The sequence below is a fragment of the Zeus faber genome, assembly GCF_960531495.2.
Source record: "Zeus faber genome assembly, chromosome: 13".
Lineage (NCBI taxonomy): Eukaryota > Metazoa > Chordata > Actinopteri > Zeiformes > Zeidae > Zeus > Zeus faber.
In genome coordinates, this window is record NC_137198.1 from 21,986,207 (window position 1) to 22,012,643 (window position 26,437).

The 26,437-nt window shown below is 43.6% G+C and overlaps 1 protein-coding gene across 6 annotated transcripts in view; it reads left to right on the top strand.

Moving 5' to 3' along the window:
• The first annotated feature begins 1,572 nt into the window (after positions 1-1,572).
• The window catches only part of syne3 (spectrin repeat containing, nuclear envelope family member 3), a 46,070-nt gene continuing 21,205 nt past the window's right edge, over positions 1,573-26,437 (top strand). For all 6 annotated transcript variants that reach the window (XR_013844445.1, XM_080011782.1, XM_080011783.1 and 3 more), the window contains exons 1-11: positions 1,573-1,584; positions 3,671-3,819; positions 5,393-5,565; positions 6,697-7,006; positions 11,593-11,748; positions 14,948-15,307; positions 17,714-17,850; positions 18,902-19,076; positions 20,846-21,028; positions 22,771-22,914; positions 24,116-24,250. Coding sequence is in view for 5 of the 6 variants with exons in the window: in XM_080011782.1 (XP_079867908.1) it covers positions 3,676-3,819; positions 5,393-5,565; positions 6,697-7,006; positions 11,593-11,748; positions 14,948-15,307; positions 17,714-17,850; positions 18,902-19,076; positions 20,846-21,028; positions 22,771-22,914; positions 24,116-24,250 (1,917 nt within the window). In the remaining variant the exon portion in view is untranslated. The remainder of the gene's footprint in view (positions 1,585-3,670; positions 3,820-5,392; positions 5,566-6,696; positions 7,007-11,592; positions 11,749-14,947; positions 15,308-17,713; positions 17,851-18,901; positions 19,077-20,845; positions 21,029-22,770; positions 22,915-24,115; positions 24,251-26,437) is intronic.

Genomic DNA, 26,437 nt, shown 5'->3' on the forward strand with positions numbered 1-26,437 from the left:
ATGATGCATGATTAATATTCATTAAAAGTTTGTGCTGATTTGATTGTGTGGTCCTCATACTGAAAAGCTCCTTAATGCCTGATTTCCACTGATGTGCATTTGTATTGTTGTTGGAAGAAGAATCTTTATTCGTCACATGACACACCGCACTACAACAACACATGCATATACACACGCACACATGCTTTTTGGATGGTGCCCGGTGAAATGTGGCCTCTGCACTTTTGTCTTTCCTCAGGGGGGGCAGCCAGGAGCAGTGGGCAGCATTCGTCGACGCGCCCCGGGACCAGGTGTCCATCGCTGGTCAGACGATGATGTGTGCATGTTTTTGGTGGGGGTCCTTACTGACGTGAGGTGGAGGAAACCCCATGTGAGCACGGGGAGAACATGCAAACTCCACACAGAAAGGCTCCTATTTGGGAGATAACCCGCCCGGAGCACGGTGCCAACAGCGCCCCAGGCGGGAATGGAACCCGGGACCTTCTTGCTGTGAGGCAGCAGTGCAATGCCACTTGTGTACAAGTGTGCCATTGAAGCTGCCTCAATGTATTACAGTATTAATAGTCTGTCAGGACAGGTGCCTCACAGACACAGACCCGCCAGTGTCCTGCACCAGTGTCCTGCACCAGTGTCCTGCACCAGTGTCCTGCACCAGTGTCCTGCACCAGTGTCCTGCACCAGTGTCCTGCACCAGTGTCCTGCACCAGTGTCCTGCACCAGTGTCCTGCACCAGTGTCCTGCACCAGTGTCCTGCACTGGTGCTTTCAATCAGGAAGCAGCCACTCTCTCTCTCTATATATATAAAATACAAACATATAATTCTGACAAGCAAAAGTTACAAAATGAGGACATAATAATAGTATTCCTGAACAAAATAGTAGTATAGAATAAAAACAGGGCAAAGTATTATATATGTATTGCTTTATGATTAGAATTAATATTGAAAATGTCATGTGAAAACAGAGGCAGGAAACAAACGCAAGTGAAAATACCAAATATACATAAAATATGGATCAAATAAATGAAAAAGCGCATCGGTTCTAACCGACACCGCTGGGCGCGACTTGGACACATCATCGGTGCCGTAACAAAGGGGATAAGACAATATTTACATACAAGCACACGCAAGGCATTCACGTTGTGACAAGATAAGGAATAACGCAAGTCTGCATGAATATACATCTAATATACTGTGTGGAACAGGCAGGAAAAGAAAATGGTTATAAAATATACAAATATACAAATATACTATATATATATATATATATATATATATATATATATATATATATATATATATATATATATGTGTGTGTGTGTGTGTGTGTGTATAGCGCGGTATAACAAGTGCTATGTCCCATCTTGACAGCTGAAGAGTTTTCCTGACGGCGAACAAACAGCCGCCCTCTGCGCCGGCGCGCCCGCCCGTTTTGAACCGGGTGACGCGAGCGCGTCGACGTCGCACGTCGCCGGCGCCGGCGCGGATTGGCTGCGCCGGGCGAAGGGCCGGCGCCACCGCTTCCTGCCCGCGCCACAACTTCCCCGTGCGCGCCGCGAGTCGGGGACAGCGAAACGCACCCACCGGTGAGTGGCGGGTCGCCCTGCGAGGTCGGAAGCCGTGTGCGTGTGCGTGTGACAACCGCTTCTCGGGGGGAGGCGACGCGGCGGCGGCGGCGGCGGGGGCGGCGGCGGGGGGGGGGGGGGGAGACGGTTTGAAAGAGGCGGACTCCGCGCAGGCTCGTCTTGCGGGGCGTCCTCGTGCCGATCCAATCAGAGGGGGCTCGGTTCGTCGCCCCTCGACGTCCGCGGTCACGGCCCGGCCCTCGCGGGACACCGTGCGCTCGAACTTAGCGCCCCGACGGAGTCAGCTCGCCCGGCGGCCGAGCTGCGTCTGTGTTGAGTCGCTCGGGCGGGTTGGACCCGGCGTCGGCGCCTCCCGTGTCCCAACGTGCGGACATCTCGACGTGGACGTGCTTGGTGTGGGCCGTGGACGCCAGGTGACGTTTGACGGCGGAGATTTACTGTTCGACGTGTTTAACGGATGGGGGGGGGCGCTGGGCCCGGGGGGGGGGGCGGGGCCTCGCACCTTCCTGGGGGCGGGGTCAAGACAGTAGTATTTGCCGTTAAACCCCAAAAAGTGAAGTGAAGGGGTATTTATTTCTCAAGTCATGCGTTAAATATATATATATATAAACAACTGGTTGTCTTTTTGCTTCACAAAAGTGTTTGTGGGTTCTTTTTGATGTTGTTTAGTCTGGTCGACTTGGGTGGGGGCCGGAGTACTAATATACACTAGAGTATGCCGTACTAATACTCTGTATATTCTGCATATTTGACGTATTTCATCATTGGATTTTTTTTTTCTGCTATCGTGTAAATTTCGCAATTTTACAGTATTTGTACTTGTTATCTTATAAGTCTGTAGACGCGCAGCAATAATCACCAGGATCAATTCCGAGTACGTGCAAATGTAAATGCGCCTGGTGGAATAAAGTCAGTCTGATTCAGATTCATTGATTCCGATAACATAATATGCATCGGGGAAAAAAACACTAGAAGAAATATAAGCAAAAAAATGTAAATGCGTTGCGGGAAAAAAAAAAAGTCTAGCAGCAGTAATGAATACAGAACACTGGGAAAAAACCAAACCCCATCCTGCGCCGCAGCAGCAGCCAGGGGAATGTTGTGGTGGGGAAGAAATGAGTCAGTCAGGAAAATGGCTCATGCCTGTTTGGCTCTGAAGAAATGTTTCTGGTGCCCCCTTTGTGCTTCCGCTCTGCCAAGACCACTCCCATGCATGTTCTTTTTCACGGGTTGGCTCTATCTTTTGTTGTCGTCTTCTCTGGAGACACTTTTGTTTTCCCGAAGACCTCTGTACCTCGACCCATTGGTTCCCACGCATCTGAAATTCGCTTTGTTATCCGCGCATCACTCTCAGGCGACGCCGGAGTGAGCAGCCCACTCAGCGTTTGACTACTGTTAACAGGCTTCTTACAAGGTCCTCGATGTGTTTGAAGTTGTTGAATTCCGTTCTCAGCAATTCAAGTTCTGGAATACCTTGAAAATAGACCCTTTTGCGCTGAAGTGCTTGAAAAGTCTGAAAAATGTGATGTTACCCCGGGTTTTGTTTTTCAAATAGATACAGAATAAAATGTTGCCAGAATATTTTTATTTATTTATTTATTTATTTTTAAACAACAGATTATATCAGGGAAATGTACATTTAAATCAAGCGTGGTGGCAAATAGACACTTATAGTGTAGGATGATGTTGTTGTTTTGCGTGAAGTCCTTGAAAATCAGACTACTTCAAAAATGACTCCTTGAAGTCCTTGAATTTCAATTTGTAATGTCAGAAACTGAAATCCACCGTGTGTGTGTGTGTGTGTGTGTGTGTGTGTGTGTGTGTGTGTGTGTGTGTGTGTGTAATATTGTTACTGTATTGCTTGGCCGTACTGTATATCTCTACACACACACACACACATATATATATATATATATATATATATATATATATATATATATATATATATATATATATATATATATGTATATGTGTGTGTCTAGGAATTAATCTGCTTCGTGGTGTACGTTAGCAGTCTGCGTCCGGGATAAGGTCTTGAAATGAAACGTAACCTTTGACCCCACCCCCTGTCCCTCCAATGCGACAGGTCTCATGACCCAGCAAGAGCAGCTTGAGTTCCAGGAGAGCCTGGCGGCCGCCCTGGCCTGGGTGCAGGCCGTCCAAGAGAGGCTGCGGGCCAATGACAACACCCAGGGCCCACGGAATGCGCTGGAGGCCAGGCTCAGGGAGACGGAGGTAAGGACTGCCCCGACACACACACACACACACACACACACACACACACACACACACACACACACACACACACACACACACACACACACACACACACACAGTGCTACTCCCCTTTACCACCCTAAACGTCTCAGGACGTCTAACCTATACTGATTCATATACACTCAACCTGTTGAGTGTGAGGTGAATGGAGTGGAATGAGTAAACTAAATGAGGTTGTTAAACCTCAGGGGCAGTCCTTAAAAAAACACAACCGTGAAACACCCAGCAAGTAAGATTTAAGTTACTTTCGTTAAAAAAAAACGTAATATCAGTCGTAATACTATTAACAATACATGAAGCCATATGTTATTATAAAAACATTTCCATTGACAGTAAAAGTTGACTTTTGCCTCCTACCTCTAGGGCTTTTAGGAAACTTCTTCCAAGTTGTTAACTTCTAAGCTATGTAGTCGGCCTTCTTCATTCACTTTAATCTTCTAAGGTGTTAGGTTTTGCTGTTTTGATTGATTGATCGTGAAGCCCAAAAGGCTCAAAAGGAAAAGATGACTGCGTAGGCAAACAGCACGATCCCACAGTTGGATGACAAATGACACCTTGCCCCAGCAGTCGGTTGAGGAGGGGTCAGTTTGGTTCACGCAGCAATCTCTAGCAGTTTTGTTTTGTTTTGTTATGATTTTAAAAGGGGTGATGGCCTGGCCGAGCTCAAACATTGTAATTTCCCCTGCTGTATTTTGAAGGGGAAGTGGTGAAATGAGATGAGAGCGAGCCTTTCTAATATTCTCCTTCCCGGAGTGTTCTCTGAGAAATAGAGATGTGATACTAGGCCTCCATATGTGTGAATAATGCTGTATGTGTGTATTAGAGACTGGAGTTCCCCATTTCATAAAAATAGTAAGTGTTCCAATACAGCAATCATTTGCATTCATTTAGTATGCCGATTTTACTTTTTTTTTTTACGTTATTAGATATACTTTTTTAAAATTAGAGCATGTAAAACATTTTGATCATTCTAACAAAGACTACTTAGGGCCAACACAGGCCATGTAAATACAATTAATCAAAAACACAATAAATACAACTCAAATGTAAGCAAATACAATGTAGATGTAGATTCAGGATAACCTTTGGCGATAATATTTTTATATTGATCAAGTAAAAATTCCATTGAGTTATTTAAGTTTCAACCTTAAATGCTTTGATAGTTTGTATATGGACCCAGAACGACGCAGATTTCTGGGTGTGTAATTGATATTGTGAAATGAAAATAAATATTTAACAAATCACAATATATAAATTATAATATCACAATAATCATAAAATCATTCATCATAATAAGTCATTATAGCGTGTGTGTGTGTGTGTGTGTGTGTGTGTGTGTGTGTGTGTGTGTGTGTGTGTGTGTGTGTGTGTGTGTGTGTGTGTGTGTGTGTGTGTGTGTGTGTGTGTGTGTGTGTGTGTGTGTTTATATGTAGGTATACTAGGTATGTAGGTTTGCTCTTTCCCGTAGAAATAAGCCTTGTTAATACCAACAAACATAAAAAACTTGACTGCCATGCTTACGGCCGTCCAGAAAATCCACGCGTCGGAGCACGAGGGCCGCGTGCTGATGGACAAGGTTCTGGTGGCGGCGGAGGTCCTCCTGCAGGGCAGCGACGAAGAGCAGAGGAGCCAAACTCACGCCGAGCTCAAGGTCCTCAAGGGCCAATGGGAGGAGACCTGCACCTACATCATCCACTGCCACAGGTGCCATTTTATATTCACCTTAAAGGAATTATAACCTCTGTTTGTATACTTAGGTTCGCCCTCTACATTTGTGTAGTATGTCGTTCGAAGGTGTTTTTTGCGAGGTCGGCTGGGCGGGAAAACAAAAACAGGAACTTTCTAAGGAACTAAGAAAGAGTTAAGGAATTCTGGTGTTCTTTACTTGCTATCTTTACCCATGAATAGCTTATCCAGGTGGCATATTAGACAATCTGTTTAATAAATAAGCACAATGATAATCTCAATGTCGGGTTTCTGGTCTTTACTTTACTCTTGACCTTGAAGCAAAGCACCGTGACCTAAAACCAATGCCAACCGAATTTGACGTCTCTGGTCAAAGCGAGATCATGTTCTTTTAAACTCGGTGACAGCTTTAGTCGAATTAATGACAACAACAACACTTTTGTCTTCATCTGTCCAGAGCAACATACATGATAATGTTTGAGTGTAAGGCTGTGGCCACACCAGGAATGGGCTGTGTAATATTTGGTACTGCTGCTAAAGCTATACAGTCGGTTAGCAAGCTAGCTAGCTTGTTTGCAATGAAGAGGAAAAACGCAGATGTTGTGAGATGTAATTACAGCCTCCAGACTAACTGAAGTGCCACAGCCATCGCATTTAAAGAGGGATGATTTGACTACGTTAAAATTATCTCCCTCCAAAGGACAGGTCAACAGAGCCAAAGCCGCTTTTCTATTTATCAACGTTGTGTACTAAGGTTGACAAACAAATAATTGAAGGCAAACACTTCACGCGACCACTTTACTCCTCTGGTGGGAGCGAATCTACCGATTAAGACTATTGTGTTTAATTTGATTTTGTGTGAAACATCATTGTCATAAACACTGGTGTGGCTGGGGTGGTAATGCTGATCTCGGAAAAAATATACCCCCTGCTAGGTAAAGTGCAAATGAATGGCCATTGAAGTCAGAATTGCAAGTCAGAATTTTGGGACAGATCTCTTGCTGCTGTGTTTGCCGAGATAACAGACCTGCCGTCACGGCAACATGCCGGCTCACATTTAGTCGCGAAGCGGGAACTACCGACCCCTGGCTTCCACTGGAATGAAGTATACATTTATAACGTCGCCGCCCCGTGTCGCCCCCCTCCCAGCCGCATTGAGTGGGTGTGGCTGCACTGGAGCGAGTACCTGAAGGCCCACGAGGAGTTTGAGCTGTGGCTGGTCCGGCTGCGCTGCCAGCTGGACGCCGGCGTGGAGCAGCAGCTGGGCGCCCGCGAGAAGCTGTGGCAGGTGGACCACCAGCGCGTGGCGGTGAGCGACGTGCACGGCCAGGCGGCGCTGCTGGAGCGGCTGCTGGACGAGGCCGCCGCCCTGCACAGCCGCACTCAGGACCCCAGCGTGGCGCCGCCCGCCCAGGAGGCGCTGCGGGAAGCCTACAGCCACACCCGGGACCGGGCGGAGGTAAGAGGAGCGCAAATGAGTGCAACGCTGATCCAATGAGGGGATGAAATAAGGGCTCCAGGTTCAGAAAGTAATATTCCCCTCCGGGATTTCTGGGTCAACCGTGTTGATTTACTAATTGGCATAAATTCTGCGGTCCAACTAAAGAGCAAAAACCCGGCAGGACTTTTACTTTCTGAACTGATTCAAACAATGTCTCAAAAAAAAGTGCAATATACAGTATACACCATGTGCAGTCATATTTTCTTCATTGTAGTTTTGTAGACATCAAAACTATGAAATAACACGTACCATTGGGTGGCTCCTTTGAAGAATCTCAAATCTATATTTTGATTTGTTTCACACTTTTTTGGTTACTACATCATTCCATATGTGTTATTTCATAGTTTTGATGTCTTCACTGTTGTTCTACAATGTAGAAAATAGTAAAAAAAACAAAACAACAACAACCCTTGAATTCATAGGTGTGTCCAAACTTTTGACTGATGCTGTGTATCTATATTTTTAGAAATTCAAACAATCAATGTTAATTTGTACAAATATACAGTATATGTGTTGTAATAGGTAATGGTGGATTGAGGGATCTCAAGGTAGGGTTGAATAATGAATCAATTCTATATCACAATTTGCGACGTGTTTTTTCATGATATTGTTGCCTGGCTCATGTAGCAGAGTTTCGGCCCGTTTTGTAAGATGGATGCTCATTGTAGCGCAGAAATCTCCGCCCACCTGATGAACTCTCAATGAGAGAGTATCCAGGCAAACTTTGTTGGTAGATGAAGCGATTTTCCACCGGCGAAGAATCTAACGACTATTTTCGCCTTTCTGGAATCTTTTTTTTATATATATATATATATATATATATATATATACACTTTAGGGCGACCATGAATGTTATGGTTGGACGTGCACGGGATGCGCTGAAGCCTTTCTTTCCATACAGCCGAGCAGGGGAACCTGACACAGAGAGCTACTGATGTCCCAATTTGTTTTGGCAGTGGTTTACAAAAACAGTACTCCAAATAGTTTATGATAGCCCAAAGACCTTTACATGCATGAAACATGTTGTGGTTTTGTGCTCAGACACCACCGTCGTGCTATCCTTTGGTTGACATTGAGAGAGCATTACTGATCGTGGGTGTGTGTGGGTTTCCATATCTGCACTGTGTGCTCGCTGTTGTGCTTGTTACAACTGAATCAGTACGATTTGCATAGCGATTTAATTTATTATTATAATTTTCTCCTTCAGCTGTGTTTTTGAATTAATGCATTGCCTTTGAAAGGGCTTAGGGGTCATTCGGGTCGCAATTTGCATTTTAACCGGAGGTCATTCTGAATTTAAAGCTGTTGTGGAGAGCTTGCGCAACTCCTCTTTCCATTTCCTATTGTGTTTGGATCTGGAATGAATTTGATCGAGCTAATTAGATGAGGCTCTTTTGAAGCGCATACCTTGGCTGTGGGATTCCAGGGTTTCCACTGGTCCTTAAAAAGTCCAAAAATCCAATAATCTGAATTATTATTTTTGGATTGGATTATGAAGTTTAGGGATGCAAACAGCTCGCTTTTCGGCGAATGTCACTTTATTTAAGTTTGTTCTCTGGTATTACTCTAGAAAACTCTGACGTGCCTCTCTGGTTAAAAGCGCTCCAGAGCAGGAAGTGATGCTGCGTTTGCGGGAACTCTGAAAACTGTAATTTGTGTCACATTGGCCAACGTGACACAAATTACTGGAAACAGAATGGGCGAGGCAAATAGTCAGAGAGGGTTAATCGGCGCCTGCCGGCATGAGTGTTTGTTAAGATAGAAAAGGCTCGCGGGCCAAACGCGGAACATCAAATGTAAACAGTCTGACGCCTCCTCAGTCTCTCTCTCTCTCTCTCTTTCTCTCTTTCTCTCCCTCGCTCCCTCTCTCCCCCCTGCTCATGCGTCTCAGGACTCCCGTACACTCCCCTTAGTGAAAGAAACCACACCCCTTGGCCTTAAAGTGGACCTATTATGCTCCTTTTAAGTTGCACTAAGTTAATATATCTATTTTTCAACTTTTGCTGAAAATACACACACGCACACGGAGAAACACGACACATTGTTCAGAGGACCGCGAGACACAGCGGGGTTTAGGGCTGTTTTTCTTTCATTCAATTATGAAAATGTCGCAAAATAAAATAAAATAAATACATCTACATTTTGGTTTGGATCCGCAGTGCGGATCACGCGCCGCAGCCAACAGCACAGTAGGGGATACACAGAAAGAAGAAAAGAGCAGAATATATTTTTATATTACATTTCCCTTGTCTGCAGTTCTGTCAAGGACAGTTGGTATTAAATCGTCTTTCTTTTTAAATATTTGCGGTGGTTTGTAAGCCAACAGAGCACTTCCCATGCTTAGCTCTTAGCTTTGATGCTAGCGGGTCCTGTCCGATCCAGGCATGGGTGGGGTTACTTGGATGGGGTGAGGTTTTCATTGTAATGTGTCCCACCAGAGACCCAAATGTATGTGCACAAGCACTGAAAAAGTGAGTTTTGCATAATAGGTTTCCTTTAAATTGAACTCTTTGAACCCTGCAGAAACTATGTAACATAGTACAATGTGTATTTCGAGATTCAAGAGTTTTATTTATCACATACACACACATACATACTTTCATCCATATATGCAGTGAAAATGTCTTAGCAACGTACCCGGAGATTATGCACAATAGTTTCTAAACCGAACATAATAGCTTACCTAAGGAGCACCTAAGTTTGATAACTGCCTCAACGCTGTGGAGAACCCAAGAAAGATCTGCCTATTCTGAGCTTTCCTATAACACACACAAAATTCAGTGAATGTGGATGCTCTTGAATAAAAACACTTTTGACAGGAGTGTGGAGTGTGAAGCAACCATTACTGAATCGGAAACGTTAACTGCAACTCTTTTTGATTGATTGGTTGATTGGATGGTCTGTTATTGGGGTGACCTTTATTACCTAAAGATACTTTTTTGGAGGGGGGGGTGGGGGTTCTTTTTATAATGCTAATGAAATGAATCAAAGGTTAATGTTGTATTCTACAACGGAATGGTTGCTTAATCTCGCCACCTTTAAAGGTGCATTGCGTACAATATAGTGGCATCTAGCGGTGAGGTTGCAGATTGCAACAAACTCACATTTTCAATTGGAGAATGTTCATAAAGATTAATGATTATTAAAAAAATAAAACTATATATATATATATAAAATTGTGGCAGTTTCTCCTACTACAGCCAAGTGGTAGGAGAAACTGGTTTTAGGCCCCTCCCGCACAAAGACACAGAAGAAGGGGCGTTGTTAACAGTTTATTGTAGAGAGTGGGCCGCTTGGAATTAGCCAGGAGTGTGTGTGGGGATGGGGGTTTCAACCTGTTGCCTGTTAGACCAACCGACGAGCAGCAGGTATGCAGCCACTCTGATCCCAATCTAGATCCAGGTCAGGTGTGGCTGCAACCAAACATACCATCCACACCCCACAATAATCTTTTTGTCATAGCCAGGGGGCCACAGGGGAGGGGTGAAAGGCCTGTGCACGGAGCTGTGGGTTGCCGACACCTGGTCTATCAGGATATAAAGTCTCATTTTATGGGCAAAATAATAATAAAAATAATTATAATAACCACTCAGGTACAAGCATATTATTGTCTTGCAAAACCTGTAATTCTGTTCTGCAGGAAAGTGAACTTTCCTTGCTTCAGTATTCATTTTAACATTTCATTGTTTTATTGTTGCACCCACTAATGACTATGGAGGAAAACTCTGAAGCATCTTTATGAGCTTTCAAGCTCATGGTCTTGGAATTTTGACTGTGGAAAGAATTTCATTTTAAAATTGTGGGGCAACTAATACAGTGGTAGCTCGACTTACGACTATCTACTTACGACTTATCCAAGATAGGAGTAGCGATAGTGGCGAAAATTTGTTTGGACTTGTGACCGACTGCTCCAAGATACCACCGTGGAAATTTGTAGTTGGCGCGTCGACGGCCAGTCAGCAGCCAGTCAGCAGCCAGTCAGCAGCCAGTCAGGCGCCAGTCAGCGGTGACCTACATGGTGTGTGCACGTAGTTCGTGGCTTATTAATATTTTTTTCATATTTTCTGTGTTTGTGTGTTTTCACTCTTCATGATTTTATAATTCATATGGGAAAAATTGCTTCGACATACGACTGTTTTAACATACGACCGTTCTTAAAGAACGAATTAAAGTCGTAAGTCGAGGTACCACTGTATCAGGTTCTAGCACACTTATCCTCCTCCTTCCTACTTGACTTCTATCAACCTTCTGTACCTCTACGCCTGCCTGACTCAATGGACAACGCAATGCTCTCAAGTAGTGATGAAAAGTTTGACACTTTGTGGCGATTCGGCTCTTTACGAGTGACTCAATAAAAAACTTGTTAAATTTTCAGACTATTTGTTCGATTCATTTGGTGTAACGAGTCAGAAGTGTGGGTTCAGAGCTGAGTTGTGAATAACTCACAATTCACGAGTCATTTCAAAGAATCGTTAGCGACTAACTAATCATTTGCGAATATTGCGTCACTTCTCTCAAGTTACTCTATGACTTTCTTCCGCCAGGAACGCCTGTCACTGCTGCAGAAGATTGCCGAGGAGCACCAGGCATATCAGGGTTGCGTACAGAGGTTCCAGTCGTGGCTCCTGTCCAAAACCAAGGAGCTGACCGACCTGCTGGAGCGGAAGGACACGGCCCAGAACCGCCTCAAAGCCTTGCAAGTGAGCGAAAGTCACTCTGAATTCAGACTGGGCTGACAGATGTTTCCATTAGCGCCGCCGATAGGCTTGGCCCTTGAGGGGTGGGAGGAATGAAAGTAAAAAATCTATCTCGGGTCTCAAGTTTTGAAACAGGTCTGGGGCTTTTGTGGTGCAAATTGTTTCCAAAATGTCAAGGGTCCGCATCAGTGGGAATTAGGATGCTGATCACTGGAAGGCTCTAGGCAGGTAGCTGCCGCGCTGGGATCTTTTGACATTAAATCTGTGGGCTCATTAACCTGGGACAATAGTCCCATAATACAATCAGTCCATCATCGCCCCCGTTTCACCTTGTGCCGGCGTCCGTGAAATCACTTTCATTTGGCTTTAAAACTCGTTAACACAACCAGAGACTGTTCTATGTATATATATAAAAAAAAATGACTTGGCACTTTGGTGGAGGTTAAGCGCTGCTGTATGACGACGCTATTAAATTACTTTTTCTTTATGACCACTGATTACAAAGAAGCACTAATTGGTTTCTATGGGACTTCACTTTGATTTTTGATTTTCTTTTCTACTGACTTAACTGCAAAAATAGGGGAATGGCAAAGTCATTTTTCAATAACCCAGCTTTCCTTTTTAAAGCCTTCATGCTTCGTGCCTCATGCTTTTAAAACGTGAAAAGACAAAATGTCCAAATTGCTGAAATTAGAGAGTTGTTAATCTCGACATGCTGGGAAATTGGAATTATTGATTGGTACACTGACTTGTAATATGGAGAATGGGACCTCTTTCATTCCCACCCATCCCCCGAACATCTGTTTTTGCATTATGTAACTTCTGTGTTCAGGTACGAAACCGCAGAAAAAGTGCATTACGCTTCACGGCACTACATCCCTTCCAAAAAAAATTTCTTTTTAATTATAAATTATACATTTGTCGCCAAAATGTCTGGTAATAATGCTCATAAAAAACGTAGCCGCTCCACCTCCCCGACAGTGCGATTGAGTCGGGCCATCTGGTACCTAAACCGGTAGCAGGGGTCCCGTCCCAGCCTGCGCTGGCTCCGGGGAGGCTGTGGACTGGGTGCTCGCTGAAACGGCGAGGTCTGTGTTTGCGAGATACACTGTTATTGAAACGTGACCCATAAGGTTCAAATTTCTCCGGTAAAACAAATGATTTTCTAACACCGGACCGAGTTTTACGATAGTAGTGTGAAACTCCAATTGCACTCAGAAACTGTAGGGAGGCCAAATCCCAAGTTCCAAAAGTTGAATGTGACACACCGCAGCAAAACCCGCATTGTCGCTCATTTCTAAAATCGCCAGGAGCAGCCAAATAAGTTGAAAAAAAACCTTTCTAGAAGGAAAATTTGATTTTTCCAGATTCGGGTTCCTTTGTGTTTTGTTTTATCTCTCAACGTATTTTCAAAACCACGTTTGATTTATAAAAAGTAGAAAAATGTTAAGTTAAATATTCCTGTTAGATTACATGTGGAAACACAGTTCACGTACCGAGACGCTGAGTAGCGCTGAACTACGCCGATCGATCGTTTCCTTTAAAGCGACCGTCCAGGTGAAAATCATTCCTCCATATTCCATTTGACGTGAAGTCACAATGTGAAACCATTTTGATAGAGTTCAACCTTTAAATCATACGACTTTTACACACACATGGACACATCATTGTGGAGGGGGCGTGAACCACCGAAGAAGTCACGCTGACGTAACTTCCATAAATAAGACGAGGCTCCTTAGGTTTCACATGTAACTGTGAAAACTTTCGTCTCTGTGTTGTTATGGATAACGACAAGCGGGTGGCGGAAGATCTAAATCATATCACAGACCTTAATCTGACCAGTGCGATAGATCCAAGTCAGTGTAAGCGGCGTGCACTGGACTTCATTTTCGGCGATGATAGTCAGTACTCTGACAGCGACACTGAATCTGATACCGGCGTTATCCCGGACTTGAAGAACATTTCAAACAGCGGATTTCAACCTGAATGTGACGACGAAACTGAGTCTGTTGAGGTTGGAGATGCAGATTATGAACAAGCAGCAATGGACAAGATTCTCAAGTTTACCTGCAAACGCAGCCAGGGGCGAAAATAAAATGAAAACAGGCCCCAAACAGGCTCTCAGCGTGTAGCTGGGGTAGGGTTAGGGTCAGCCCACATAATAACTCCAACAACTTTGGAGATATTGGATATATTGGAGATAACAAGATATTTGGCATACACACATTTATATATTAAATGACACACCGAGGCTGATATACAGAGACTCATATTATTGATAGACTCTACATTTTGTTGTGTTGTCCACATTTTTAAACTCCTAAATAATTCCACTTTTATAAAACATGTATATTCTTACTGTTAAATAAAAGCCTTTTTAAAAACAAAAGATGTGTGTCGATGACGCTGTTCAACATTCCCTCAAAACACAAGAAGGGTGCAGAGATTGCCCCATTCAGCAGGGTGTCACGTCCCCATTCAGCAGTGTGCAATGTGACAAGTAGATTGGCTGAGATGGTCCTCCACCCATCTGCATTCTGCGAGCTGGCTGAATGAAGCCAAGTGTGAGGTGGCCAGTTTGCCACACCCTTGTCATTAGCAAGTCATAGCTTTAAAAATATTTGCTTGATTTGCACAAGTGACACCTTGTTTGGAATCTCAGATTCTTCACTTTCAAATGATGCAAAAAAAGTCAAAAGCCACCAAATTTACCTGAAGTATGCGGTGGGTCACATATAGTGCGGCTTTAAGGTTTATTGTTTGTTGTTCATTTGTTGATTTATTGCATGTGGCCGATTTTTTTAATATTGGCTTTATTGTACTGTATATTGCTAAATTATTCTTTTTTTTTTTTATGTTTATTGTTTATCTTTTAGGTTTATTTTAATGTTTATTGTTTATCTTTTAGGTTTGTGTATTGCCAATTGGTCTACTGTATTTCTTTGCTAATTTGCATATTGCCAACTTTATTATTATCATTGTTATTATTTCAATATTGCATCGATTCATGATCTTCTTCCCAATGCCCATCCCTACTTTAAAAATATTTTTGGGAGGCAGAGTAACCCCCCCCCCCCCCCCCCCCACACACCCAAATTCTTCCCCCTTTCTCATATTTATTATACTGTTCTTCTTTATTTATTGTTTTATATATTTTATTCATAACTGTCTGCATAACAAAACACTCCTCGTCTCCTCCGAGGCTCTGGACGACAGCGTGGCGGGCGAGGAGCGCACCCTGCAGCACATCGAGGGCGTAGCGGAAGCGGTGCGCAGCAACACATCGCCGGCCGGTGCCGAGCTGGTGGTGGAGGAGGCAGAGGAGTTGCGTCTGGGCTGGCAGCGGCTGCGGCAGGGCCTGTGCGAGGCGGGCGAGGGCCTGCGCGCCAGCCTCGATGCCCGCGGGCAGTACTTGGGCCGCCGCCGCCGCCTGGGGGAGGACATCGGACGCCTGCGGACGCTGCTGCAGGAGTTGGGTCGAGAGCTGGAGGAGGGCCGTGAGGCCGGAGACCGGGCTGACCGCACCGAGGAGCAGCTTCTGGGCCAGTGGAAGACATACACGGTGGGTTGATCTTATGGTTGTTAAGTCAAAATGCTTTGAATTTATTATTCACATACTATGTTATTATGTGTTATGTGTATGGAGTGTTTCTCAGACAGGGTTTAATCTAAATCAGGACTAATCTACTTAATGAAACCATAATTTTGGATTCCAGACATTGCATCATTTTAGATGATTTAGTTCTAGCTCTCGCTCCAGTTTTGACTAGGAAGGGCTAGACTAAGGTCATGAAGGACTAGTCGACTCCTTCTGTCTGGTCTTGATTCTGGTCTCAGTCCAGATAATCCATGTTCTCTATTGTCAAGGTCGACCTGCTGACCTGAGAAAGGCCATTTCAGTTAGTCCAGACTTAAAGTATGATTGAGTGTAAAACTAGGCCGAATATGTATCCACGAAGCCGACCCCTGTCTATTCCGGTCTCTAGTTGTTACTGACTTTGTTTGGAAGTCTTTTTCTCTCTTTTCTCTGTTCCTCCTTCATTCTCTTTCAAATTCCTGTCCCACTTGAACACCTCCAGACGCATCAAGGCTCCCTTCCAGACATAGACATTCACGTCCTCATTCCTCGCATACCTCCTATCTCTGCCTCCACCTGCCTCACATATCTGTTTGAAGGAAATCTCCGTAAGATGACAGTCACTCACCTCGGCAGTAAATAATAAAAATAAACTTGACTCGGCCATAACTTTCTCGCTCCCCTATGATTTACACCAGCAAAGTATAGGTGTAAGCAGCATAAATAGGCGTGGCGAAATGTGGCCTCCCAGGCGCCGGGGCGTGGCGGGGCCCCGACAACAACCTCACCGCGACAGTGGAGAGGGTGGTCGCTCGGGAAGAACGCGGCAGCAAACATGTGGGCGTGTTGAGCTGAAGTGAACGGGGGCTCAGACCCGTCACCTCCCTCAGCCTCCGCCCAAACCAGAGGGGCTGTCGCCACGACAATAAAATAAACAATATTCCACAGACATTCAGGATGTACTTGTTTGTCGTCACACTGCCCAGATGTTACCCGTTTTGTTTTTCCACCCTGCTACGCAATGTCTTCTATCTAGCCATTTGGCGTGGCGAGCAAATGTGGCCAGCATCCCGCGTCTCACTCCTTCACTTCACGCGGTTACATGACCATAGAAACATCTCTTTTGTGTTTTCTGCTTGCGTTTTGTGCTTTTTGTGCAGTTATTTTGCCAAAAAAAAAATATATTCCAACCCGGAGTCCTAAGAAAGTAAGTGCTGAGAAGAAGAAGCGGATGATGTCGATTGAATTAAAGCATGAAATCATAGAAAAACATGAGCGATTCTCTTCGACATTCTCTTTTATTATGTTTTTATACAATATTTGTTATTTATAAATATATTTTTCTTATTTAAAAACATGTAACAGAAAAAATTGTGGTGGTTTTTTGGGGGCTGGAATGGATTAATGGCATTTCAATTAATTTCAATGGGGAAAATTGATTTGCTGTACGAGCAGATTAAATTACGAGCTCTGTCACGGTCAAAGTACCACTGTATGTAGTATATATATCTGTCTATCTCTAGTTGTATCGCTTTCTCTTCATCTATCGCCATCTATTTTTATCTTTCTCATTTTCTTTCTCTATCTCATTAAATAAAAGGTTTTTAAACTCTCAATCACTTTCTTTCTCTTTCTGTATATGTGTTGTATGTTATCTCTTTTTTTCTCTATCTGTCTCTCCTTCTGCCTGAGGCAATGTAACAGTTGGAGTATAAGCAAATAGTTTGTCCAGCCTCAGATTGTTTTTGATGAGATATTATTTAATCATGATTCATCATGTCAGGATGAGAAAACCACCCCACCCATTAAAGGGAATGGGGGTAGAAAAAATTCTTGCATCGCCTGCGTATTAATCGGCAAGTTTAATAATTCACGCGGGTGCATCTTAAACTGTGGGATCTACCCCCGGGATCTACATGGCACACCATGAATCCACAAGTAACACTTCTCTGTGTGTCAGACTTGTATGCAGCCAGGGAGGTAGAATAACCAAATCTTCCCTTTTTTTTATTATTATTTTTTTTTTATTAATGATTTAAGAGAACAGGATTTGGGTGAAAATAAGTACACTCTGGACAAATCCCAACATGACAAAACATCAATTAATGGACATTTCCTGTGAGCAATGGCTATAATAACCACAACAAAAATGCTCATTTTCACCAGCATGTAATTAGAACCGTGAACCGTGAAATTAGAAAATGCCATGATCATGACATTTGTACGTGTAATTTTGGAATAATATCATGTAAGTACTCATACTCAATCTTTTTTTTTTTATTTACTCCCCAAGGGTCATGATTTTGATTTGACATAGCCTTGTTTTGGCCTGAGTTGACCATCACACAGACACATTCATTATTACTTTTCTCTCTTTTGTTTTCTGGGCAGGGCGTGAGGAACACCCTGACAGACGAGGAGCCGCGGGTGGAGCAGCTGAAGGCGCAGCTCAAGGAGCTGTTCCGCTTCTCCGAGGATTCTCGTCACCTCTCTGACGACGTACTTGCCGTTGTCAAGGAGCATCAGAGGTAAAGAGAACAAAGGGATGAGGGAGCCCAGGGAACGTCTGTATGTACACTCACTGGCCACTTTATCAGGTACACCTTGCCGGGTTGGACCCCCTTTTGCCATCAGAACTGCCTTAATTCTTGGTCGCGTAGTTTCAACAAGGTGTTGGAAACATTCCTCAGAGATTTTGCTCCATATTGACATGACAGCATCAAGCAGTTGCTGCAGATTTGTCGGCTGCACATCCATGATGCCAATCTCCCGTTCCACCACATTCCAAAGGTGCTCTATTGGATTGAGATGTGGTGACTGTGGAGGTCATTGGAGAAGAGTGAACTCATTGTCATGTTCCAGAAACCAGTTTGAGATGATTAGAGCTTTGTGACATGGTGCATTATCCTGCTGGAAGTAGCCATCACAAGATGGGTAACCTGTGCTCATTAAGGGATGGACATGGTCAGCAACAATACTCAGCTATGGTGTGGCGTTTAAACCATGCTCAATTGGTAGTAAGGGGCCCAAAGTGTGCCAATAAAATATCATACACACCATTACACCACCACCACCACCAGCCTGAACTGTTGATTCAAGGCAGGATGGATCCATACTTTCATGTTGATGCCAAATTCTGACCCTACCATCTCAATGTCGCAGCTGAAATCGAGACTCATCAGACCAGGCAACGTTTTTCCAATCTTCTATTGTCCATTTTTGGTGAGCCTGTGCAAATTGTAGCCTCAGTTTCCTGTTCTTAGCTGACAGGAGTGGCCCCCGATGTGGTCTTCTGCTGCTGTGGCCCATCTGCTTCAAGGTTCCACATGTTGTGTGTTCAGTGTATTCATCTTACTGCTTCCATTCACAACACAGCCGCCCTGATATTTCCCCTGAAATGCAACGAGGTCTTGAGGTGGGAAGTTGCTTTTACAAATTTCTTGGAACATCGACCCTGCTCCCAATCAGCATGACCCCATGCAGGAACGGTTCCGGACATTGCTGGGAAAGACTGCATGTGTGCATGTGAGACCTACGTCTCAGGCATTACACATTTCTGTTATTAAATCGGTGTTCCAGCGTGAAGTGCCGTGCGGCGAGGCTGTGCTCGGAGTCCGAGTCTGGCCTGAGGCAGGTCCTGCAGGACCCACTGCACTTCTTCACCCAGTGGAGCGATGGCGTCTCCCAGGTCCTGGAAGCCTCCGCCGAGGTCACCGACTTCTCCCACGTTGCCATGCTGGTCCAGAGCATCGAGGTAACTTGTATTTATTTTATATATATATATATATATATATATATATATATATATATATGGGTTTTTTTCTTCTATATATGTTGTTGTATATCATAATTTGATTATTTTTTATATATACACTATCTATATATATACACTTAATTTAATTGAAAATGAGTTTCCAATTAATTCACATTATACAATTTGCTTGAGAATTAGGTGGGGACCCCCCCCCCCCCCCCCCGTGCTTAAATGTATATATTTTTTTTATTATTAATTATTTATTTTGCCCGTTCAAAATATCCTCTTGCATATCGATTTTTGCAAAAAACAGATATACGATATTGCTAAAATATCCAGCCAAATGTCATATTAAATACTTTTTTTTTTTTTTAATCTCTCATCACCTTTTATTTAAACCCTTTATAACACCTTGCCTACACATTTAATTACTAAAAAACGTCATGGCCATTGCGAAACTCTCTTGGGGGCCCCAAAATTTTGCGTCTCGATTACGGACTAAGGAAGTCGGCGTCGCGGCCAAGTTGGCAGCCGGTTGCAAGGTAATTAGGTTAGAAAATTCACCCCCTGCGTACTGAACTCTTTGGAGCATAGAAAATTAAATCCATCCCATGTAATTACTGGTAACAGATAACAAACGGAGGCTTGGGTGCACAGCGAGGAGTGCGCGTGCACGCACGCACACACACACACACACACACTCCAGCCAGTCACTGGAACTAGTGACATGTATGCACAGGGACTATAGGAGCATCCTGTGTCATGTGGACACTATACGGGTCATAGTGAGCATCTAGTTTATTTACCCTGCATTACAGTAAATACAGGCTTCTTTTTTTCCCCAAATAAAATATTATTTTTCGAATCAGCCTGGTTAACCTCTTATCTATGTCTTTTTGTCTGTTTTTTAATACTATTGTTCTTAGTTTTAGAGGGTTTCGATGTGTTTTTGTTGGATTTGAGTCCAAACAACCTCAGTGGCTCTGGGTTTTGAGTCCTGCCATGTCTGTAGCAGTGTGTAGGCCCATTTTGTACGTATATGTTTATAGCATTTTATTTATATGCTTTTTATTATTCTTTGCCTTTGTTCTATGTCTTATATAAAGCATGTTGATTTGCCCTTGTGCAAGAAATGTCTTGTATATTCAAACTTACCCTATCTTAAGTATCCAGCGCTCGGGCGACAATGAGAGATCCTCATATCCGCCGTGTGATTCTCTCTCTTCGGTTATGCGTTCCATATCATGTTGGCTAATTATCTTTTCACCATACTCCTTTCCTTTGTAATTTTAGCTCATTTTTTTGCCGCTAATCCCCACATTTTCACAAACAAATGCTGATAGTTTTGGGGTTTTTTTTCTCTCTTTTCATCATCCCTTGATTTGCTCTGCTTGGTAGAAGACATCGAGCCATACCTCACACACACAGAACACCGGGTAGAAAGACAGATTAGCATAATTAAGGAAAATTAGCATCAACGGAAGGGTGATTACCTAGCAAAGCGATTTAGACATGTCTCTCCTTCCAAAAGAAATTTGATCTGTAACTCTTTTTTTATTTGCCTCTGCTGTTTTTAGTTTATTTTCCATCTCGCCAAATTTTACTTAGAGTAAAATCCCTCTTTCGTCAGAACATGCAAATCGACATACACCAAAAAATGAAAAGGTAAATAGCTATAAGAATTAGCAGCTGAGGCTGCTAATGGGCTAATTTGCTGAATCGTGGGTGCACCCCCCCCTGTATTTCCCTTTGCTCGCTTTCCTGCCCAGAGGCAGCTGAAGCACAGCGTCCAGCTGCAGGAGCGGCTCAGCCTCCTCCAGGCCAAGGACGACCTGCTAGCCCCCGTGTTTGGCTCTGAGCGCGCTGAGAGCCTGAAGGCCGAGCTGGCCACCGACATCCGCAACCGCGAGCTGCTACACGCCCAGCTGGTGCAGAGGAAGAGTCGGCTGCAGGTACTGGAGGGGGCCCTAGAATGGGGACTAGGATTAAAGGATGAAGACTTTTTTTTTTTTTTAACCTGTGTCTTAAGGTCCCAAATATCAGAACGGGCCGATTCAGAAACCATTCTGCTGCCGTGCAACCCTTAAATGATTACAGCTGATATGCTTTTATGTTGAGTTAGAAGCAGATTTCTGATCCATTTGTATTTATTTCCATATGCCGCTTCTATCCATCGGGGGGGGGGCAGGTTTTCAACCTGTTACCGGCTTAGGGACCCGACGGGTTCAAAATCCAATTTTCATGATTGAAAGGGTAGCTAGACTTGAAAATGCAAAACCACCATGACATTCTATAAACTATCTTTGAAAGCGTGCTGCTTCAGCATAATCACACGGTTGGTGGTGCTTGCCTCAAATGTCGGGCCTGCGTTAAGACACACGTAGCCTGCAGGCTGCCAGTGGGTAGACCACTGGCAGCCTTTTTTGACCGATCAAAAAAGATAAATCTTAAATCGTACGTGGTTTATTCACACACCTGGATACATCATTGTGTAGGTGGCATATAACAATGAAAAAGAAAAGCTGAGAGTCACTTCTGTAAACAAGACGAGGAGCCTTAGGTTTCACTTGTCTGTGAAACTTTCATCTCCGTGTTGTTATAGATTACGAGAAGCAGGTGGCGGAAGCTCAAAATCATATCGCGGTCCTTAATCTGACTAGTGCGATAGATCCAAGTCAGTGTAAGCAGCGCGTACTGGACTTCATTTTCCGCCATGATAGTCCCAGACTTGGAGAACATTTCAAACAGCAGATTTCAACCTGAATGGGACGATGAAACAGAATATTTTCAAGAACCACCAGAGGAGACCGATGACAGGGCCGTTATTGTTGTTACAATAGAAGAAGTTGATGACATGATGAAGTCCGTTGAGGTTGGTGATGCAGATTATGAACAACTAGCAATGGACAAGATTCTCAAGTTTACCTGCAAATACAGCCAGGGGCAAAAAGAAAATGAAAAGAGGCCCCAAACAGGCTCTCAGAGTGTAGCTGGGGTAGGATTGGGGTTAGCCCACAAAATAACTGAATTTTAGAGATATTTGTCATATGCACATTTATTTATTGAATGACACATCAAGGTTGACATACAAACAGTAATATTGAGAGACTGTTCATTTTGTTGTGTTGTCATCACTTTTAAACTTCTAAATAATTACACTTTTATAAAACATGTATATTATTACTGTCCAATAAAAGCATTTCTTTTTTAAACAACAATGTTGTCTGTCGATGACGCTGTTAACATTCCCTCAAATCACAAGAACAATGCAGAGATTGCCCCATTCAGCGGGGTGTCAAGTGGCCATGTGGCAAGTAGCCATGTACCTCTGTTGGTCCTCCAATCCCATTTGCATTCTGGGAGCTGGCTGAATAAAGCCAAGTGTGGGGAAAACTTTGAGGGTGATTATCTCAGAAACACAGCTTGCTGTACCCTCGTCATTTACAAGCCATAGCTTTAAACATATTTGCTTCACTCGCACAATTGACACCTTGTTTTTAAGCTCTGATTCCTCCACTTTCAAATGGGGAAAAAAAAAAGTAAAACGGCACCAAATGTACCTAAAATCTGCGGTGGGTCACATTTTATTTTTTATTTTTTTGTTTGTTTGTTTGTTGATTTTTGTCTGTGCCTATCTCACCTTTTGAACGCAGTTTTTGCGCAAAACTCTCTCCCTTCATCTCCTCTCCTTCAGGGTTTGATCTCCAGGACCAAGCACTTCGGCGAGGCCTATGAGTCGATCCGCTCCAGGCTGGCGGCGCTCAGAGACCGACTGGTCACCACCGACATCCTCCAGCCCGACATTCTGGCCAAGAAGAGCCAGTCGGACCAGCTCAGGGTATGTCACTTATTATCCTGTGTTTCATGTCGTTGATCGAAGTGAACCCGTTCAAAGGTTACATTTTGCGCTGTGAGGAAGGGCTTTATGTAATGGCTTTAGTTGTCCAGCAGAGGGACCTGTGCTAAATCCCAATGGGCCTAGAGAACGTCCCGGTTCTTGGCAACGACAAGAATATCTCATGTTAAATTGTAAAATATGAAATATAGGAGGAGTGCAAGGTCGCCATGCTTAGATGGCTCGCACCCCCCAAACAAACAGCACACATTGAGCACAGGGGGATTCCAGGGCTGGGCTTGGCTGGCTCTGTTGGGGTCCTGGTGGCTTGCCTGTGCTGCCGGGTGGTTTCCGTCGTGGTGCGAGCAGACAGCAAGGGGTGGATGTGGGTTGCGGTGCGGGGTGCGGCAGTTGGCCAATCAAGTCCCGTGCATTTACTGGTGGACACATCTCACACACACACACACACGCCAAAGGTGGACTCATCACAGAAACACACACTACCAGCATCTGCCTCAAACACACCCTTGAACACCCTCCTGATTACATCCTTCTCCCTTTCTCTCCTTTACTGTCATAGCTATCACGGGAACAGGCCACGTGCCATAATTGCTGTTCCAATTTTTGTCAACTTCGATAACTTTTGACAATCATGTTTTGTCATGTACATATTGTTGTCTGTCTATTTTTATCAGTCTGACCCGTGGTAATTCTCCCTTCCCCTCTTGGAGAAGATATGATGATTAGCTGTTTATAGATCAAAACATGATAAGATCCTTCTCCAATGAGGGATTGGTGGCGGGTTCTGTGTAACAAAAAGCTGTGCTCTTGTCACAGGTCGTCCACAGGACAGGGTCATTGCAGCAGTTCTTGATGATTAATGTAGAGTGGCATTGCTGGTGGAGAATTTGAACTCCACTTGCAGATTAACTCCGTCTTGGAAGCAATGGCATACAAATTAAGAAAAAAAGTTGTATGCCAAGCCTGCTGACAACACAAGTGGGGGGGGGGGGGGGGGGATAAATAAATAAATCATCCATCAAAGATCTCATCACAGTCATTTACACTGCAAAGTTTGGTTCAAATTAATAATAAATCATTTGAAACAATACAGTACCATTGACGGATGGTAAAGCATTGTATCAATTTATACATTTTATGAGGTGAACACAACAATAAACGCAACATCTTGTGTCTTCCTCAGGTGATCCAGAAGGACTTGGAGGAATGTGAGGCCCATATCACGGCGTTGGAGACCCTGGTCTCTTCTAGCGCCACCAACAGGGCTCAGTTTGAGAGGCTCTACGCCGACTGGAAGCTCCTCTACAAGGCTGTCCGGGTAAGGACAGAAGCAGGGCAATTTGACTGGACGCGGGCATCTTAGCATCAAACCTTTCTGGGCCTCTCTGCCACCATTACATGCCTACCTTAGGTTTCTCTGTCTTTGAGCAGTGGTTCTCAACCTTGTTCATATCAAGGACCCTCAATCGCATTAGGCTATAGATAAGATTGTCTCTGGGACCCCAGTCTGAGAAGTTTAGTACAAATATCCATACCTTGTCCATACTATACTTACAGAGTCATTATTGTTATCTGACATCATTGAAATTAAATAAATCATGTAAATGAAAGGTATAGCTATTAATTATTTTGCCAGGGACCGGCCCTGGGACCCTCCATCACCAGAGACACAGAGCGGGGGGAGGGGGCAGGGGCTGGCTGAAAAAGTCTCAAGGAAACTATTTATTATTTACAGAAAACATCCAATTTTGACTAAATTAAGTCCCATACCAACGGAAAGCAACAGGGAGATCCAGGGCTTTTTTTTTGTTTTGTTCAATTAGGTAATGGAGTAAAACAAAGACATCTCAAATAAAAACACACTGTTTTTATTTATTTTGTTCGGGACGGGAACGGGACGCACAGCGGACTGAAGATCTCTTCTCCATTACGCAAACCACTGTCCCGATCCAAGGCGGAACAGGACATTCCCTTAGTTGGGTTTAAAATTTTCGTTTCATACAAGTAGAAAACGAACAAAAAAAAAAATCAAAAAATAAAAACAGGAAAACCAGCATAGGACCTGGCCCAGCCCACACAGCGCAGTGCTTTCGGGGGGAGAAAGAAACTCCATGGGAGCACCATCGCCTCGACCCTGTACGTCGGGCGTATATTTACTCATTTACTTCATATGTTTATATTAACATTTATTTTTGTATTTATTGCGTTGTTTCTTTTTGTTCAGGATTTATTTCATAGGCATATTTATTTATATTTGTGGTGATGACGGTAATGAGCTCAATACCGCCGTGACGTCACGTGATGCGTCCCTTATCAGAGCCACTTTAAATTACTGCGCTTATCGTTCCTGTGGGCAGTGTGAACTGTAGAGGTGCAAAGGATTACAAAACGAATATATATAAATATATAATCTAAAAATATATTTATGATTCCCCATTAAAATGTTATCCCATTTGTAAGCGTCTGTTTCATCAAAAAAAAAAGACTGCTCAACTTGAAGAATCTCAGTCGACTGACGGATTTCTGCTTGAGGATTCGACTATCAGTGGGCAGCACTACAAAATTTCCATATCCTGATGCCATGGCGAAACCGCTCTCTAAGCCAAGGAAGATAAAGTGCAGCAATGAAACATGCCCACTGTGTTCATGATGTGCTAATGTTTTGCAAAAGTCGTTGTGAAGGTTACACAGCTTATTTTAATTTATGCAATAAATGCATAAATTGGCCCAATTGTCTCTGTGATGTGGGCCATTACGCAGTGGGAGGAGAGCAGGGCTCCAAACTAACTTTTTCCACTAGTAGCACTGGTGCTCCTTCCTGAAAGTTTTAGGAGCACCAGCTCAAAATTTAGGAGCACCACTGAAATTGACATGCAACACGCAGCACATTCATATTTTTTTCATCTTAACTGTATTACTGATAGATGCTTTGTTAAGAAATATACAATTTACAGAAATAACAATGTGCTTTACAACAATGTGTTTTATTTTAAAGGAAAGAGTCACAATTTTGAAGTGGTGCTTTAACAGAGGAAATCATTAAGTTAAATTGTGCTTATTTTTTAAACATGGAGACCGAATAATAAATTAACAAATAGAAACACACACAAGGTATTGGTCAGTAAATTACTGTTATTAACAACCAGGATGAGAACCTCAGCTCTCCATCTATCTATTTCACACACACACACTCTCTCTCTCTGTCTCTCTCTCTCTCTCTCTCTGTCTCTCTCTCTCTCTCTCTCTCTCTCTCTCTCTCTCTCTCTCTCTCTCTCTCTCTCTCTCTCTCTCTCTCTCTCTCTCTCTCTCTCTCTCTCTCTCTCTCTCTCTCTCTCTCTCTCTCTCTCTCTCTCTCTCTCTCTCTCTCTCTCTCTCACACACACACACGCGCTGTCAAACGGTTATTCAATATTCGAATGCTATTTGAATTTTAAAAACAAATGATGTTAGAATCTGAAAATAAGCATTTGGGAAAAAAAGAAATAAGCCGTATGGGTTAGGGCAG